The 17,842-nt window shown below is 44.0% G+C and overlaps 2 protein-coding genes across 3 annotated transcripts in view; one reads left to right on the top strand and one right to left on the bottom strand.

Annotated features, from left to right (window-relative positions):
* Positions 1-17,842, bottom strand: part of FGGY (FGGY carbohydrate kinase domain containing) — a 327,916-nt gene that overhangs the window by 287,635 nt on the left and 22,439 nt on the right. For both annotated transcript variants that reach the window (XM_054211719.1, XM_054211718.1), the window contains exons 2-3: positions 8,280-8,415; positions 6,444-6,556 (exon numbers count right to left, since the gene is read on the bottom strand). The gene's annotated coding sequence lies outside the window, so the exon portion shown is untranslated. The remainder of the gene's footprint in view (positions 1-6,443; positions 6,557-8,279; positions 8,416-17,842) is intronic.
* JUN (Jun proto-oncogene, AP-1 transcription factor subunit) lies at positions 13,648-16,144 on the top strand. The gene has a single exon (XM_054211733.1). The coding sequence runs from the start codon at positions 14,532-14,534 to the stop codon at positions 15,474-15,476; it is 945 nt and encodes a 314-aa protein (XP_054067708.1). The 5' UTR covers positions 13,648-14,531; the 3' UTR covers positions 15,477-16,144.

Here is a 17,842-nt window from a genome sequence, read left to right as displayed (position 1 = left end):
GCTGTGACTTGGAAGAAATAAAATTAAGATAAATGCCGTAGTTTGCTGCTTACATGAATGCAGCATTAGTGCCCTAAGTAACAAAGTATACAGAGTATACAGGGGAAAAAACAAAGATTCAGCATAAATAACTATTGTTACATATGTTTTATGTGTTTATAAACTGTGCTAGGCTTTAGATGTATTATTACATAGCTTTAACAGTATATGAATTGGTAATCCTGCACATAAATCAAGACCACATTTTTAGCTTTGATATTAAGGAGGAAAAAAAAAAAAGGGTATTTGCCACTGCTGCTCTTGTCGTTACACTTCTATTAGTTTTGCAAACAGATTGGATGTTTTGTGAGGATCAGATAAAAACTAAATGAATCTAGGCCCACTGTTAATATACACAGAGTGACTTTTTTATATTCCTTTTAAGAAGGGAAAAAAGATTAGACTCCTGATCTGGACAAAAAGTCAATCTACCTGATGCACAAGAGCAGGTCATCCCAGACAAAGAAAAAATTCTCTTAGCCTTTAAGGTCTGAAGGAAAGTGTTGCTGTCTACAAACATTCTCCATTCTGTTTCTCATGGTTGGCTCATTCATCTACCACTCTCCAGAGTTCCAAATGAGCCAGGAGAACAAGTGGATTTTACAGCATGTCACCAAATCAAGATGGCAGAAGGATATAAGGAAAATGCAAGGATCTTTCACCTACAATGTTTTGTTCCAAGCAACTTCTTGTTTACAGGCAAAAGCATAAAGTACAAGACAATTTCTTAAGCGGCTTGGACCCAAACTCGGGAAGGCTCTAAAAGGCCAAAGCCACATATGCATGACCAGGAAAGTCAATGTATCACTTAACTGTCACAAACACAGCATGTTCCTATACCTTGCATTTTTTACGATCTATTTTTGTTGATGAAGGAAAATAATACGTGCTATTGCCAGTGTCTTTCCTGAGGTGAAAAAAAAGTTCTAAAACGATCATCAACATGAGGCAGCCAGGGAAGGACTGGAACTCCTGGGACGAAAGTGGCCCTTTTTCTGCCATTTCAGATACACGCACCTATTGGATGTGCTTTTATGTTACACACAAGCACTACGTGGACTTGGGAAGAGAGATGACATTCTCAGTAGGACTGTATAAAGGCTTTGTTGCCTTCCATTTTCCTAGGATTTTCAAGTAAAAGCCATATAATGCATACAAGCCATATCAAACAAGAATCTGTAATATTCTTACTGACAGGTCAATTTATATATGCTAGATATTTTCAGGGGAAAACAAACTCAGATGCAATGTTCCTACCTAAATTCTAAGTCTATACGGATTATATTTTATATTCCCCCACTTACAAAGTCCTGTTCATTTCTCTTCCTGTAGCTTTTTGGGATCTACTATACCAGCGTGCCAGACAGAAAATGACTGTAACGAATGAAGTCAGAGTACCGACTGAAAAATACCTATCAGTAGAAAACATTATTTGATACGCTAGTCGACATGAACTAAACCCAGCTGAAAAGCTCTGGAAAGGCACATTGAAAAAATAACTGTGAGAGCATTAAGTAAACAGTTCCCTTACTGGATTTGCTGTAACTGACTAAAACCTTTCTTCCCCTTTCCACATTAAAGGAGAGCCCTAAAACCACATTTTGCATATTTTATTAGTTCAAACCTTTTTTAACATGGTTCCCAGGGCAGACCAAGTCTAACAAACTTTAAAAAAAGAATTTAACGTTGTTCTAAAATAACAGTATTAGTATCTGGTGGAGTGTGAACAACAGGACTATCAATAAATGTCTACTCTTATTCCCAGACCCAGAATGGAATTCTAAACAATTTTTAGCCCCTAAGGTTCACAATTTATTGAACCTGAACTTGCGCACCAACTTTAGCAATCAATGTTACCCATTTCACGCCTCTGACTGCCTTCATCGGAGAGAAGAATTGCACATTTGAGGAAAGAAAAACATTTTTGTGACTGTTTTAAAAATCATAGTTGAAAGTTTCTTGAAAGGTCAGAAAGCGAGGAGTTAACCTGCTAGAAACAGATTAGCAGGCAGAGCGTAGGCAAGGTGGTCAGGGGTGTACGGGAAGGATAATCTATCAGATCGATAGCACCACTATGTATATGGTACAATTATATCTTATCTTCCCAGCCCCGCAACCAAAATAAACCACACCGAAGTCTTGGAGTCTGATTCTGTTGTCTTTGAGTACACACCCCTTAGGGGTGGCGACCCAGGACACACCACACATCTTTTACTTCATGTAAGACAAAATCAAAACAAATATAATCAGTATTTTTCCTTTTCGGACTCTGACTGAGACTCTTTGATGTGTTTTCCCTAATTGTTTTCTCTTTTTAACCACCACACTCAGGGGTTTCTCTGAGCTTACAATGGTCTAGTTTTTATGTAACCTCTTCCATGCGGGCACCTTCCGAAGCTCCCAACACGGCAACTGCTGTAACAGTACACAGCAACACTACACCAAAGAATACCTTGTCCAAATGAAACCAAAAGGGAAATTTAGATGAGTACATTCTGCTTAGGTTGGAATTTTGGCTCAGACACAAGAGTTAACACTCCTGGTCTTGAAAAAAAAGAAGCTCTAATGGAGATACTGAAAATGAAAGTATCTCTTCTACTTCAAAGCTGAAAATCTGGCCACTTCTATAACATGTTTTTCTGCTCTGGGAAATTTTACTTATCTATTCCCATTCATGAAGGGGAAATCCTTGGTCCTACAGGTTAGCAGTGGCTTTGCCGTTCACTTGACTAGACCTGAGATTCCACCAGTATGATTTAGTACCCGTGGTATAAAACTAGTTACATTTCTAATTTCTATCCGGCTGCTTGCCAATTTTTCTTTGTCTTAGCAGCAATTATTCACATTTACATTTTATCTCGATTCTCTTTAGCAATATCCCTATTTACATCCTTAAACAGATTACCACATTCTTTTCAGTGTTACCTAAGCGATGCACTGGCGTACTACAGTTCTAAAATTTTCCAGATCCACTATTAATAAAATGCCTAAACTTAAAATAGGCACTGTGCAAAACTCGCATAACTGGAACACCTATAAAATGCCCCGTAAACAGCTGCCCTACATCTAAACTGCCAGTAGATTTCATGAGGTTCTGGAGTTAATTTCCATTTATCAGCTAAGATTTACAGATATGACCGATACTCATTTCTGTTTTCTCTGCTGTGCCTTGTCAAGACACTGCACATGGAGGAAGCAGGAGCTAAGACAAGAACTGGAAACATTTCCTTCACGTGGGAAGGTGCCCTGCTAAGAAACTGCTTATTGAACCTGACAGCGAGCGTATAAACAACATTAGAGGGAGTGCTCACACATGTACTCCCAATAAAGGGGAGGACAAGGCGGTGAAAGTCAGAGCTATTAGAAGACAAATACAAATTAAAGACACTGTTTTTAATCTCCAGGATACTAAAATATTTTTGAGAGCTCCCCGTGTTTGGGGGAGGAGGGACGGAGAGAAGGGGGCAGGGGGAGCGGTAAGCTCTACTGAGACTTTTCGCATGGTTTGTATCACCTTTTGTGGGAAAATCACTCTAGAAAAAAGCAACAGAGGATTTTGAAACTAACAGAAAAGCGCTTGCTAAAAGGTAGCTTGCTCTTTGTAAAACTTCCCATGAGGACTGAAAAAGCACCCTGGGCATGCACTTTACCAGACAGCTTTGCATATGAAATGCTGTTTGTTTCAAAAACAGTTGTATATTTTTAGCAAGGGGTTATTCCTGTCAATTGTCCCCTGATTGCTGATCTGTGAGAAGTAAAAGAAAAAAAGGAGTCAGAGCTACCACAAAGATATAAGCGTAACTATAAAAGTGTGTAGGATTTTTGACATTCCCCCTCCTTACCCTGAAACTTTAACCCTTGAGCGAATGCTGCCATATATATTTCCTTTGTTTGGCTGGCTGGTGGGCCACCTGGGAAGCATCAGCACTCTAAGAAGAAAACTGCTATTGTTTATTTGGAATTTCCTTAAAACAAAATCTTGCTGTCCGTTACCATTTCCCAGAAAGGTATATTGTTCTATCACCACCCATATCAAATTCAAGTGCAGAGACATGTTTACGGTACGTGCAGCGGCTCAGATAGGCTGGGCTGTTGCAATCCTGTTGCAATCCTGCGCAGAAAACAGAATGTTAACACTGGCATGCTGCTCCCACGCCCTCCCCTTTTCAGGCTTTACATTAAGTCAGTGACACCCTGCTAGGCACAAGGTTTATTTACACAACACAAAGTCTTGAGACCAGCCTTTGTTCGACTGCAATGTTGACAGGCTTATGAAGCACTACGGGCTATAGTAAAGGTGTATTAAGAATCAACTGAGGACCACATATGAATGAAATGTTTTGAAACTCACTTGATTGAGTTTCCAGCTGCAGCACAATTCTCTTTTAGCCAGAAGCTGTTGGGACAAACTAGCACACCCCTGGCTTTCACGGAGACCAGTGAATTGCCCTAACGAGGTCGTTCCATGAGGACTTTAATCCAGGATATGCTGGTGACACCCTGAAAAGAAGCAAATGCCTCTCTCCCCAGCCATTCAGGTTTTTTGCTGGGATAGATGTGAACGGGATGTATTTCCCAACACACTTCACCTCATGGCTGTGTCAGCGCAAGGGAGGGGACAGCGTGGGAGCAGGAAGAGGGCAGGACGGCCTCTTTTGTCAGCAGTGCCGGCCGAAAGCACTTGGGGAACTAGCGACATCCTAAATTGTGCTGATTTACATCTGCTGAAAAGCACTCCTTAGTTTTCCTTAAAAATGATTGCTATATGCATAGCATTTTAAAACTTAACATCCCTGTAAAAGCAGGCAAGAAAGCTTAGGTGCAGATTTACTGGGTGGACGCGTCCAAGGGGGCCGTAAGCTTCACCTCCCCAGGACTAGCAATACCTACTCCTGCGAGGAGGGAGCAGTTATTGCACTCACCCTCTTCCCCAAGGGGTGTATAATGCAAGGAGTTCCCATGTTTCACGTGATTATCTTCTTGACAAAGTTTTGGACTAAGTATCAAGGCTTTTTCTTCAAAGAAACTATCTGTGTGATTCTGGAGAGGTGCTTGTCGCTGTGCCTCAGCTTCCCCCTTCTGGGAATCTGACATGTAGTAATTCCTCCTACACAGCACTTTTGACATTAACAGCTCCAAACCACTGTCAGAGCCTCTCGCAGCAGAGACTCTGAATGTAAAGAAAAGAAAAAAACAAAACCAACTAAACCTCTCCAAAAAAAAAGCAGGGACACAGCAACTGGAAGATATTTGGTCAAAATGTCAGAGAGTGACCAGAGAGTGAAAATGGCATAAATCTAGGTGCCAGTATATCACAGAATCACAGAATGGTTTGGGTTGGAAGGGACCTCGAAGATCATCTAGTTCCACCCCCCCTGCCCTGGCAGGGACACTTCCCACTAGACCAGGCTGCTCAGAGCCTCATCCAGCCTGGTCTTGAACACCTCCAGGGATGGGGCATTGACAACTTCTCTGGGCAACCTGTTCCAGTGCCTCACCACCCTCACAGTAAAGTATATGCTCTACACAGTCCTGGGTGAGATTCAAAACACATTACAAGGCTGATGAACCAATAAAAATGTCAATGGTTGATATCCTAAAAGCAAATGAGAGCAGTAACAAATATTTTATACTAATAAGTTAATCCTAGATCTTCTTCCAGATGAAATTCCATTCCTTTTCCGTACCTTCTTCCTTAATGATTTTTTTTTTAATAAAAATAGTTCATACCACTTGTACAGCATTTGTTCCCCATAGATCTGCATACTTTACCAGAACTTCGGTCTCATTATGCCCATTTTACAGGCAGGGAAACCAAGCCACAGAAATGCAAAAAGTGATTACAGGTCATTCAGCAAGAAGGTAAAACCAGGAAAGACCCAGTTCTATCCCATTTGAGTTTATTCTGTTCTGTTTTCCTCTGCTGGTATACAGAAAATAAGATTACTTCTCATTAAACTCATGAGGTTACATTAAAGAGGTTAACAAATTTTTGCTTTACTTTGTACATTCTCTTGGTTGTCTTGAAGGGATATATGTTCCCCACCACTACTGCTACAGGGTAAGGTAGATACTTTCCAGACCAGTAACTAAATGTGAAATACACAATGTGAAATTAATATTTATGTAATCATCTAGGGCTGAAATTGGCTATCATTGAATTGACCTCAGATCTTTGACATAAATGCCTATTTGAAGCACCTGGCAATAGGCTGTAAGCATCCACACCCAGAACTGCTTTGTCCGGGCTTGCAGATTTGCCAGCCACACACCTTTTCCTATACTGACTGTGAGGAACGCAATAGCTGGAAAACATCAGCACAAAACATGCTTATATAGAACAAGGCTATGTTGTACCATTAGCTCTTACAACACATCTACTTAACCTCTCTCACAGGACTTACCTGAGTCCACAGCCCATTCTTAGCTGAACAGAAGCCCCTGCAAAACTGCAGCTGGTACCCAGATCTCAAAATGCCATACAGCGATTTTTGGAATGTCTTTCTAGTTGTGCTCCCTAAAAAAAAAAAAAAAAAAATAGAAAAAGAGCAAAATTTAAAAAAAATCCGAATTTCAATTAGCAGCCATCACAGCCCTTAGGCCTTTTCTTTATTATTGTCCTTTTAACCTAAAAATTTTCCTTGATGTCATGAACTTGTTTCTAATATATTCAAATGTTATGGCTTTTTATATGTTTCATATGTTCTCAACAGACTGCGTAAACAGTCCTGTGAGCTGATCAATGCGCCTGCCAAATGCACTGCCGGCTGTTCATGCGGTACTTCCTCTAGCACATATGTGAATATGCGACTAGTGCTCCTGAACCCATTTTAAAAAACAAGATCTCAGGTAGGAATCAATGCTGATTCTAGACAAAATTTTCCATCTCTGCTTCCTTCTGAAACAAGGGAACATATAGACACTGCAGTGTTGGCAATTTTTACTGAAGAAAAGAGGAAAGAACAGCAATTTTGAGGGTTTCGAGTATCCAGGTTCTCCTATGGAAGTCTTAAGGGGCTGCTGTGAACAGACCAGGACATTTTCATCCTGTGAGGGGACAGGGCTGCCCAGACCAGCGGGCAGCAGCTACGCAGTCGCTCGCTGTGTGATATGTCAGTTGCGATCATAGATCGGGTTGTTTATTATTAATCAGATGGGATTGAGGAAGAGTAGCAGTTTAGTAAAATCTTCTCCAAAACCGAAGTCTTTAACTCTGCTTGTGCTTTCAGGTATTGCCCTACCCAGGCCATGCCCTTTCCTTCCTACAATGCCTTCCTTGGCTATTTGGCAACCCTAACTGCTCCCACACCGTGACTCCGACACAAATGACTGTCATCCAGAGTGAACGTTTCTATTTGAATTACATGAGCAGGCACTCTGTAAACTTCCCCACAGGCTCCGCCACTATAATCCCTGGGAAGGAGCACCCTGCAGGACCTACTTTCACTGTTCATCGCTTTCTCTGTTTGTTGCTTCTACTGTCAGAAACATTACTCGAATTCAGACAGGTGTCCTTACATCTGTCAGCCACCAGCCACTGGTGACATTCAGTAACAGAAACTCACTGTCCGTGCCCAAGCCTGAACCCATGGCACAGAGGAGGAAAGCTTGATTGCTCACTGGAAATCCCTAAGCTCCGTGGTGCTTTACACGAGGCATTTTTGGTCTCATGCAGACTCGCTTCCTTTCCTTCTCCTGTTGCAAGCACTGCTTTATCCCAGGTTGCCAGGAGCCTACTGTTCCAACAGCTGCTAAGACAGAGCGAGGTGTCAACTTTGACAGGATGCCAGATCGTTTATTAATTAAAAATCCAAGCATTTTGTATCCGTTCTGAGACCCTAATCAAAACTGAGCTACTTTACCAAGGGCTCTGAATGGTTAAATCCAGTTATTCTGAGGCTTTCATTCGTAATTGTCAATCACCAATCAATGCATTTTGTTGCCACTACTTCCTTTAATATGTGTTTATTGAAACATCAGAATGCCAAAGGATAACTTCAGTTCTCCACAGTGAAACCACACCTTAGTAATGTCTGAACAAATGCATGCTTCCAGCGGGACCTTTGTTACCAAACATAGTAAGTATCTTTTCAAAGGTGTTCATCTGCCTCCCCACCACTCAGCATTAGTATTCTTCTATTTGTATGGTAAATTTTTTCATGCTGCCAGCTCACAATGCTGAGCGCAGCCGTCTGCTTCCCATATGCCACCCGTTCTCCAGTGCCTCCTCAACTGCTTACCTTCACTCTTTGGACTCCCACTGCGGATCAACTGCTATTCTGCCAGCCTTGTTTCTGTGTAGAGGATTTTTCCGACTGTAAGCTCCACAGGATGGGAACTTTGCCCAGTTCTCTATTTCTCGGAGCACGGGTCATGCTATGGTATAGAAATAACAAACATAGAGGCATTAACGGGGTGATATTTAGATTCATAACACCCTAAAACGCATGGGGAGCAAGGCCCCAGGGTTCCTTTCAGACTCATCTCTAGACAGTGTAGTTAGCTTTTATTTGGTCAGGTTTTTGATCAAAAATTATACAATACATAGACTTGTTTAAATAAAAAAAATTACATAGTTCATAACTTATTGGAAAATATATTTCTGAGCACTTGCACTGACCACTGAAATCCTCTATAAAGCTAGCTGGGAATGGGAAAATAATAGTGAGAAATCTGGTATAACTAACCATTGGGTAAAGAGAAGATCATCCTATCAATCATATCAAATCTTTCATTCATATGTGGCTGCACACAAACATCCAGGGTTTGAATTGCTCAGACAGCATTCTTAAGAAAATGGAAAATGTTTTTGGTGGTTCCTCCCTTACTTCTGCAGTCTTTCTGTGTTTACAGTGTTGCCGTCCTGCCCCAGAGGTAACCCAACAGGTCTTGCAAAGTCTCCTAACTTTGCCCCACCTCCATCATTCACAATCTTGTCTCTCTAACCTACTCATCTTCCTCCATTCCACAAACTAGTAGTTTCAAAGAAATTCAGAGATTAATTAAAATGATTGGTGGGATGAGTAGGTGAGGGGGTCAGGCTAAAGGGCTTGACAAGAAGAAAGATGAAAAGGACTAAACGCGTATAGCTTGGTTATGCGATGACTAATTGAGGGTGGAGGAGATGGACACGATATTCACTTACAAGTGCCTATAGTTCTGAGAAGCATTTTTCATGTGCAAACTAAGACTAGCCGAAGACAAGCTTTTGGTCTTATATAGATCTGGTTCCAGGGTCCTTCACTTCAAGATGTGAATCCTATTCTTCCCCCAGCCTATGCATTCCCTTGTATCCTCAAATATTTATTTTTTTATTATTCCAGCTCAGCTTTCAGCCAGATTCAGTTCCTGGATCTCTGCCTGGCCACATGAGCCCTACTGGGGGCAAAGAGCAAAAGCAGAGGTGGCGCCTCTTTGCCACACCTCTGCCGTGGCACAGACTTAGGTGGACTTGAATCGACCACAAAAACACACCTTGAGGAACGGAGGAGGAACTGGGATCAGTAGCATTTGTGAATTATTTTACTTCCATTTAGCCTAAGGAGCCTTGTGCCGGCTCACTCCCAGCTTCTTTTACTATACCCTGATGTAGTAAATAAAAGAAAAAGACTTGCTTCTTCTGACTCTTCAAACTTTTGCCTCCCTCAGTTAGGGAAACCTGCTCTATTTTAATTCCTTAAGCAAGTGGAAAGCAGTATGAGAAGATCCAGTAATTCCCACTCTTATTCACTTCATGCAGACATGAAGCAGGATATCACATTTGAAAGCAGGGAGTAAAAAAAGAAATATATTAAAAATTCTATATATTAAAATAATTGTCTATATAGTAAAAAGGTTGTGGAAACATCTCTGATGAGGGTAAAAAGTGAGATGGTATAACATATCTAAGTTTAAAGAAAAACTGCATGGAAACAGGCATTTTCTTTCTATGATTACTGTTCCCAATATAAAAGAGCAGAAACTGTCATTTATCCTTTTTTTTTTTTTTTCAAATGGTCTAGAAATAAGCCAAAAGCATTTGTGATACAGGAATGAAACAAAACAATGAACCCATTTATTCCTGGACACCAAATATAATTTAGACAGATGTGGTATGTATAAGAAATTTTAATTTATCCCTGAAAAGCCATTTAATTATTCAGATTATCTGATTGCCTCAGTCAGTCTTGTATTGATTGATTAGAGAACTTTATAAATCAAAATCTGCATTACTGCTGCTCAAAGCATCTGCCTCTCCCAGCAACAGGGATGTGCAGTTCATTTCCAACCCCTACCCACAAGCTAGTTTATTGAGACATGTAAATGGCTATGGTTTATAAATGGGTCAGTAAGTGTTCTTTCATACTACTAAAGGAATATTTACTTAAGGACATCAGGAAAGGGGGAAAAAGCCCTAAAGTAATAGCTGTTTAATAAATCAGGGCATAGTCACCAAAATTCCCAGCTCTTTGGCTAATGGCCACAAAGGATCACTGTCTCTCTGTTCCCGGGGCCCACTTCTGATCTGTGGCACTCTGCGAGTCTCAGGTGGTGAACTTGGGGCACTCGGCTGAAATCTAAACCGAGACCTCTGTAAGTGCCCGCTCACCACTCAGTCCCGAATTAGGTAGAAAATCCCCTTGGAGAGGCAAAGAGCATTTGTCTTTGATTTCAGAGCTCTCCTGCTATGCACAACGTTTATGACCAGCTTGACTGTCTATTGCCAGCCTCAACCAAATAACCTCTAAGTGAGTAGCAATTAACATAATGAGTGGACTGATGGGTGTCCCCCATAGCTACAGGCCTCAGTAGCAACACGTCTTTGGCAAACTGGAATGTCTAGTCCTGAAACTCCACCTCTGTAAAAGGAAGGAAGTAGAAAACTAAAATGGGTGGGGGATTAAAAAAAGGAAAAAAAGAAATTAAATTAAATTAAATGACTTTGAGTTAATATCTCCAGCCCAATCCAACACTCACTGAAGCTACTGAAGAACTTGCATTGATATCAGTCGACAGACTATAAAAGCAGAGTTTTTTAGTTTCTACAAACATGTTAGAGCTACACTAACCATGTTCCTTGTAGTCTGAACTTGGCTTTCTAGGACAAAAGAAACATGCAGAAAAAAAAAAAAAAAAACAAAAAGATAAAACAAAACAAGAAAACTCTAACAAATTAAATATATCAACAATTAATCAGAACAAACTTAATTAGTCTTATTTGTCTATACAGAAAAGTGACTAAAGCAAATTATTTGCATCGCTTCCTATGTAACAGAAACCAGAAAAAAAAAAACTTTTTAGCTGAATTTTAAAATAATTCTTATTTCACAATAAAAACCTCCACACAGCAAACTACTTAAAATTCATATCTTACATTTCTCCAGAATTTCTTCCTTGCATAGACAAGCCCTTTATAAACATCAAAACTGCACGCTGACACAATAGAGACAGATCATTTATGGACTATCTCAGGGGAGTTCTAACGCAGCAAGGACAGCCACATCAGGTCTGACTGGATACGCTATCTCTGACAGGAGCCAAGAGTGGATACCTGCAGAAGCACAGAAAACCAGGGCACAGCAGTTTTGCCTCGGGATGCTCTCCCAGGCACAAGCCATCTGCAGCTTTGGGGTTTCCAGAGCCAGAGATGCACTACACTCAGCCCTTAAGTGATTCCTCTTCTGTGAATTCATCTAATCGCTTTAAAACCCCTCAGTCCACACAGCACTCTTGCCAAGGAGTTCCACAGCTTAACTACAATACTGTGAAAACATTTCTCTCATTTATTCCAAACCTGCCAGTTTCATTTGATGTCCCTCGGTTCACGTGCCAGAAGAGTCGGTCACTGGCCTTTATTTACCTTGTATGTAAAGATTAAAAAGGAATTAAACAACTGCTTGTAGCATTCACTGCATTAATGGATTTCAGAGATTTTCTTATGAATATGCAGTAACTTACTGCTGTTTGGCAAAACTATTTGCAGCTGAAGATACAAGCTGAAGCGCGAGTAGTTTGAGCTATATGCAACAAAGACCAATGCTGCCTGCGTGAAGGTTGTGTGTATACCAACAGCACGCAGTGAGCCCCCACTTTCCAGCCAAAACTTCATATTTTGTGCCACAGACTGCTCACACAAATGTACAAGGAAGTGCATTTATTATTTGCCTAATTCCAGTGAGCATATAAAGTAACACCAGTGCCCACCATGTGGTCAAATGAATATCGTAGCTGAAGTCAGGTGGGAACACCAGGGGAAACAAGGAAGAAAAAAATTAACAACTTCAAACAGGGGAGTTAGACCTTCACTTTTCTTTCATAGATGCTTGTGTTTGTTTGCTTCATTGTTGCTTCCTATACTGTAACTGGTAATTATGTCATTACATCTAGGAAAAAATAGCACTGGAGAATTTGAAAGTGTTATTTTCAAACCTAGACATGTTTGTCAGCTTCACGTATTGTAAAAAGTGATTTAACCTGACAGACCAAGTTCTTCACTGACATTAAAAAGCTGGACCACCCTACAACAGCAGGTAACAGCTTTGTGTTGCAAGCATAAGGAGCACTTGTTGCACTGTCAGCAACACGATCCAACAGTCCACCCCTGTCCTGCTCCGTATTGTCACCATCTGCCCTTAAATAGCTGCTGCACTTTACTCCAGAGGTAGCTGCCCATTAGCATTCACAAATTCACACCCCCCAGAGAGAGGGTGCGTGCATGGCAAGGTGAGGAGGGAGAAGGTAAGGAAGATGAAACCAGGCAGTAGGGCACACCCGTTTATTAGAGATATGTACTATACTGATGCCTGCCACGTTCACCATAGGGCAGTTACAGCGAACCAGAGATCGCTTATCTGCTGCCGTGAGGTGAACATGCCCGCAGTTTTCTCCTCGGCTAGAGTCCTTCAACTCCAGCCTTTATTTTCCCTCCCGACTAACCTGTACTTTCACAGTAATACTAGGGCACTCTTTCTAAAATTAGGCCGTCGCTGTCCCCTCCCCTTGGAGGACGAGTTTAGAGAACCCCATCAGGAACCAGGCTTTTTCCCGTCAGGTTTTATTTCCCCCCGCTGTTACCCTGGCGCGTTTCTGAGACGGGGAATTGACATCCCCGATCGCCGTAACGCCAAAGCCGTGCCCTCGCGTACACCCCCACAGCGACGGGGCGGTATCGGACGAAACCCGCATCACCCGCGGGGCTGGGCGGGGAGGAGGCGGCCCACGGGGGCTCCTCAGCCCTGCCGGAGGCCGGCTGAGCGCCCTGGGAGCCGGGCCGCCCTTCCCGCCCGGCGGGGCTCCCCGCGAGAGCCGGCTGTGAAGGCGGGCGAGGGCGAGGCCTCGGCGGCCGCCAGCCCCAGGCACGCCCGACCAGCGGGGAGGGAGGAGGGGAGGCGCTGGGCCCCTCGGCGGGGTGGGGGCCGCCCCGCGGCGGTTGGTGCCCGCCCAGGCCCTGCCTGGAAACCGCACAGGCGGCGGGACGGCGGTAAGGAGGGGAAATCACGTGAGGCCTCCCCCGGAGCGCCACCTGAAGGGCCGTACCAACGGCGGGGGGGGGGGGGGGGGGATAGGAGGGAGGGACGACGACACCCACCACAGGCCGGAACGCGGCGCAGTGCGGCCCCGCCTCCAGTACCGGCCTAGAAACACGCAAACGGACGCAAAAGCGAACGGGGAGAGGGCGACGGCTTGGCGTGGGAGGGCCGCGGCGGCGGGAGGGGGCCGAGCGGCGCCCCCGCCCCTCCGGCGGGCGGTTGGTACGTGGCCGTAGAGGAGGAGGCGCCGGCGGCGGCCAACCCCGCGCGCGCTCGGGACGCGGTAACCAGATATTCAAAAACAATACGTCAGCCCACAATGCCCCGAGCCGCCGCCAGCATTACCTCATCCCACAAGGCCCCGCGCCCGCCCTGAGAAGCTTCTAGGGGCGGGGTGGCCATGGCGACCGGCTGATATGCACCGGGCCGGGCCAGCGGCCCGCCTCCCCCGGGAGAGGCGGCGGCAGCCAATGGGGAGCCCGCGGGGTGACATCATGGGCTATTTTTAGCGGGCTCCCGGTCGCTGATAAGTGAAGGGCTCCACGCCGGGAGCGGGCTCAGAGCGCGGGGCGGGAGGGCGGCAGGCAGGCAGCGCGATCGGTGGCCGCCGGGTGGAAGCGAGCGGAGCGAGCGCGGAGCCGGGGAGGGGAAAGGAAAAGTACTCGTGGCGGCGGAGCCAGCGTCCCGGCCCCGCGGCGGCAGCAACAGCAGCGAGAGGAAGGAGGGCGGCGAGGCGCCCCGCCGCCCCGCCAGGCCAGGCGGACTCGCAGCGCGGCGGCGGCAGCAGCACCAGGGACCGCGGGCCCGGCCCGCGCCGGGAGAAGCCTCCGCGCCCCGGCGAGAAGTAAGGCTCTGCTTTCTCCTTCCCCCCTCCCTGCGCGGCCGGGAGGGTTGGGGTGGCCGGGCGGAGCGGGGCGCAAGCGGCGGCCGGGCAGCTTCTCCGCGCTGCCGCAGCTCCCGGCGCCACTCCGCGGACTCTGTTCTATGAGTGCAAAGATGGAGCCTACTTTCTACGAGGATGCCCTGAACGCCAGCTTCGTGCCGCCGGAGAGCGGCGGGTATGGATATAATAACGCCAAAGTGCTGAAGCAGAACATGACGCTGAACCTGTCCGACCCATCCAGCAACCTGAAGCCGCACCTGAGGAACAAGAACGCCGACATCCTCACCTCCCCCGACGTGGGACTCCTGAAACTGGCCTCGCCTGAGCTGGAGCGGCTCATCATCCAGTCCAGCAACGGGTTAATCACCACCACGCCGACCCCGACGCAGTTCCTCTGCCCCAAAAATGTCACCGACGAGCAAGAGGGGTTCGCGGAAGGCTTTGTGAGAGCCCTGGCGGAACTGCACAACCAGAACACCATGCCCAGCGTTACCTCTGCGGCTCAACCTGTTAACAGCGGCATGGCACCTGTGTCCTCTATGGCTGGCAACAGTAGTTTCAATACGAATTTGCACAGCGAGCCCCCGGTGTACGCCAATCTCAGCAACTTCAACCCCAACGCGCTCAACTCCGCACCGAACTACAACGCGAACAACATGGGCTACGCACCTCAGCATCACATAAACCCCCAGATGCCTGTGCAGCATCCCCGGCTTCAGGCTCTGAAAGAAGAGCCTCAGACTGTACCTGAAATGCCAGGGGAAACTCCTCCCCTGTCTCCTATTGACATGGAGTCGCAGGAGAGAATCAAAGCCGAGAGAAAACGCATGAGAAACAGAATTGCGGCATCCAAATGCCGGAAAAGGAAGTTGGAAAGGATTGCCAGGTTGGAAGAAAAAGTGAAAACTTTGAAAGCCCAGAACTCAGAGCTGGCATCCACTGCCAACATGCTCAGAGAACAGGTTGCACAGCTTAAGCAGAAGGTCATGAACCATGTCAACAGCGGGTGCCAGCTCATGCTAACACAACAGTTGCAAACGTTTTGAAGAGACTGTCTTAAATGAGAACTGTGATATTGTGGTATAACTAAAACAAAAAACCCAAAGTGGCAGATGCATAAAGCTCGTGGTAAAAGCTGAAAGGCTGAGTCCTGCCTGTGCTCTGCAAAGCGCATGTGTGGAAAGACTGGTGAGCCTTCAGTTTGAGTTGGTGGCGAAGCGGCCAGCACCACTCCGAGAAGTGCTGTTCCTGCCCAGATGAGACGTCAGATCTTCGTTTAACATTGACCAAGACCTGCATGGACCTAACATTCGATGATCATTCAGTATTAAAGGTTAAACTGCAATAGAAACTGTAGATTGCTTTATGTAGTATTCCTAAGAAAAAAAAAAAAAGTGGGAGGGAGGTTTGTGGGAGGCTGATAAACAAAAAAGAACTATTCTGCCTGCCTTCAAGTAAATTGTGTATGTACATATCTTTTTTTATTTTATTTTATGAAAGTTGATTAATGTCAATAAACTACTTCATGACTTTGTAAGTTATTTTTATGTTGTTTATTTGGGCACTGCCCAGTATTGTTTGTAAATAAGAGGCTTTTTTTTAGCACTCTGAGTTTACCATTTGTAATAAAGTATAATTTTTTAATGTTTCTGTTTCTGGAAAAAATTCTAGAAGGTTCTATTATATTTAAGAAAAATAAAATAATTAAAATGCATTTCCCCCTCACACTTTTTTTTTTTGCTAGTACCTGAGTTGGGAAAATGCTCTTTGTGCTGAACTCTGAAGGGTAGGGATTATGTTAGACTTTACTCTGTAACTACAGGCATGTCCTGGAGAATGTGTGAGGAGAGGGAGGAGTTAGATTCTGATCACCAAACTACTCCAGCTTTTTTATTTGTCCTGAAGTTGTAGTTCTCAGTCGTAACCTGTCCAGCTTGCCTGCCATACTCTAGTGGCCCAGTTTAGACGGGTAACACTGAGCAGGTTGTAGAGGGGTAGAAAGCCAGTGTATGAAATTGCTCCATAATTGGAGCAACTGACTACTTGATCTGACATGCTTTTTGTTAAGTTAATGCCCTCAAGAAGATAAGGCAAGTGATCGTATTTAAAAAAAAAATAAAATACAAACATGCTGTAGACTTTGAAAATAGAAACATTCACTATTATTCCTGTGTTGCTTCCTAGGTAGGACGTGACCCTTGTTTGTTGGTATTTATGACAATGCTGCTGTCAATAGTAAAATAATTCTATAAGCCTTTCCTTATCTTGAAATCCTTTCCCTATCTTGAAATCCTTTCCCTTTTGGGTGTCGCTGTGGGTTCTAAACTTTTTAGCAATAGAAAAGCTGGGAAAACTGAACCTAGTAGGAAATGAAAAGGGCAACTTGTTGAAAAACAGCAACTCCTGTTGCTAGTTTTCAGCAACTTGCTGAAAACAGCAACTTCTCTGGCACTTCCCATATATTTTTTTTTATAAAATATTCTTGGATTTTAGTATAATGACAATTTAAATACATGCCTTAGAAACATGCTACTTAACTCATCGGGGAGGGGGGGAACAATTACTATACCAGGATTTTCAACACTGTACCCAATTCATTTCATTTTGTAAGCATATATATTTGAAGGGAGGGAGGCCAGATCGTTTCCTGCTTGCTGTTTAGAGCCAAACATCTAAGAGGAAATAGATGCTATCAAAAGACAGCCAAAAAATTTATATAATATATATTATTAGTGAATGCTAATGTTTTAGAGCAGGTAGTCTTTAAAATTTCTTTTTTTTTCTTAAAATAGGAATAGGCATAACTTTAACTGAAGTGACAGTCTTGTTTAAGGTCACTTCACAAGATGACTAGGTAAGTGGATATATGCACCTTTACTGATACCCTGAAACTTGCAACTACTTGCGGGTCAGTTCCTGACAGGAAGCATAGAAGTATCTTTCTTTTTTCCCCCCATAGTATAAATATTTTATTGTATGAAGGGTTGTTTTAATGTTTAAAATATGATAATATGGTAATCTCCTTCCACATGATAATCCAAGTGTCAAGGTGTGCACTGTTTAGATGGTGTTTGCTGCTGTCAGAGGAATACAATTGTAATAACACCAACCAAACAAAGGGTTACTAGGAGGATACTGTAGTTTGCCAAGAGTACATTTTGCTGATGTCAGCAACCCGGAAGGTAAGTTGATTTTGACCATATGTAGGAATAGACAGCAGAGGGATAATACACAGCACTGCTGGGTGTGGTTTTACAGGGATTTAGCAAGTGCCAACTAGCAAAATAAGCAGGGCAAGGAGATTAATTACATGCAAAGGTGCATGTTTAACTCTCAACAGTGCTGGGTTATGGAATAGATGTTACTAGCAAGCATTTTGCTTAATCACCTAATTACGTAAAAAATAAATACA

The sequence above is a fragment of the Rissa tridactyla genome, chromosome 8 (genome assembly GCF_028500815.1).
Source record: "Rissa tridactyla isolate bRisTri1 chromosome 8, bRisTri1.patW.cur.20221130, whole genome shotgun sequence".
Classification (NCBI taxonomy): Eukaryota; Metazoa; Chordata; class Aves; order Charadriiformes; family Laridae; genus Rissa; species Rissa tridactyla.
This window is presented reverse-complemented; position numbering and strand designations above follow the sequence as displayed.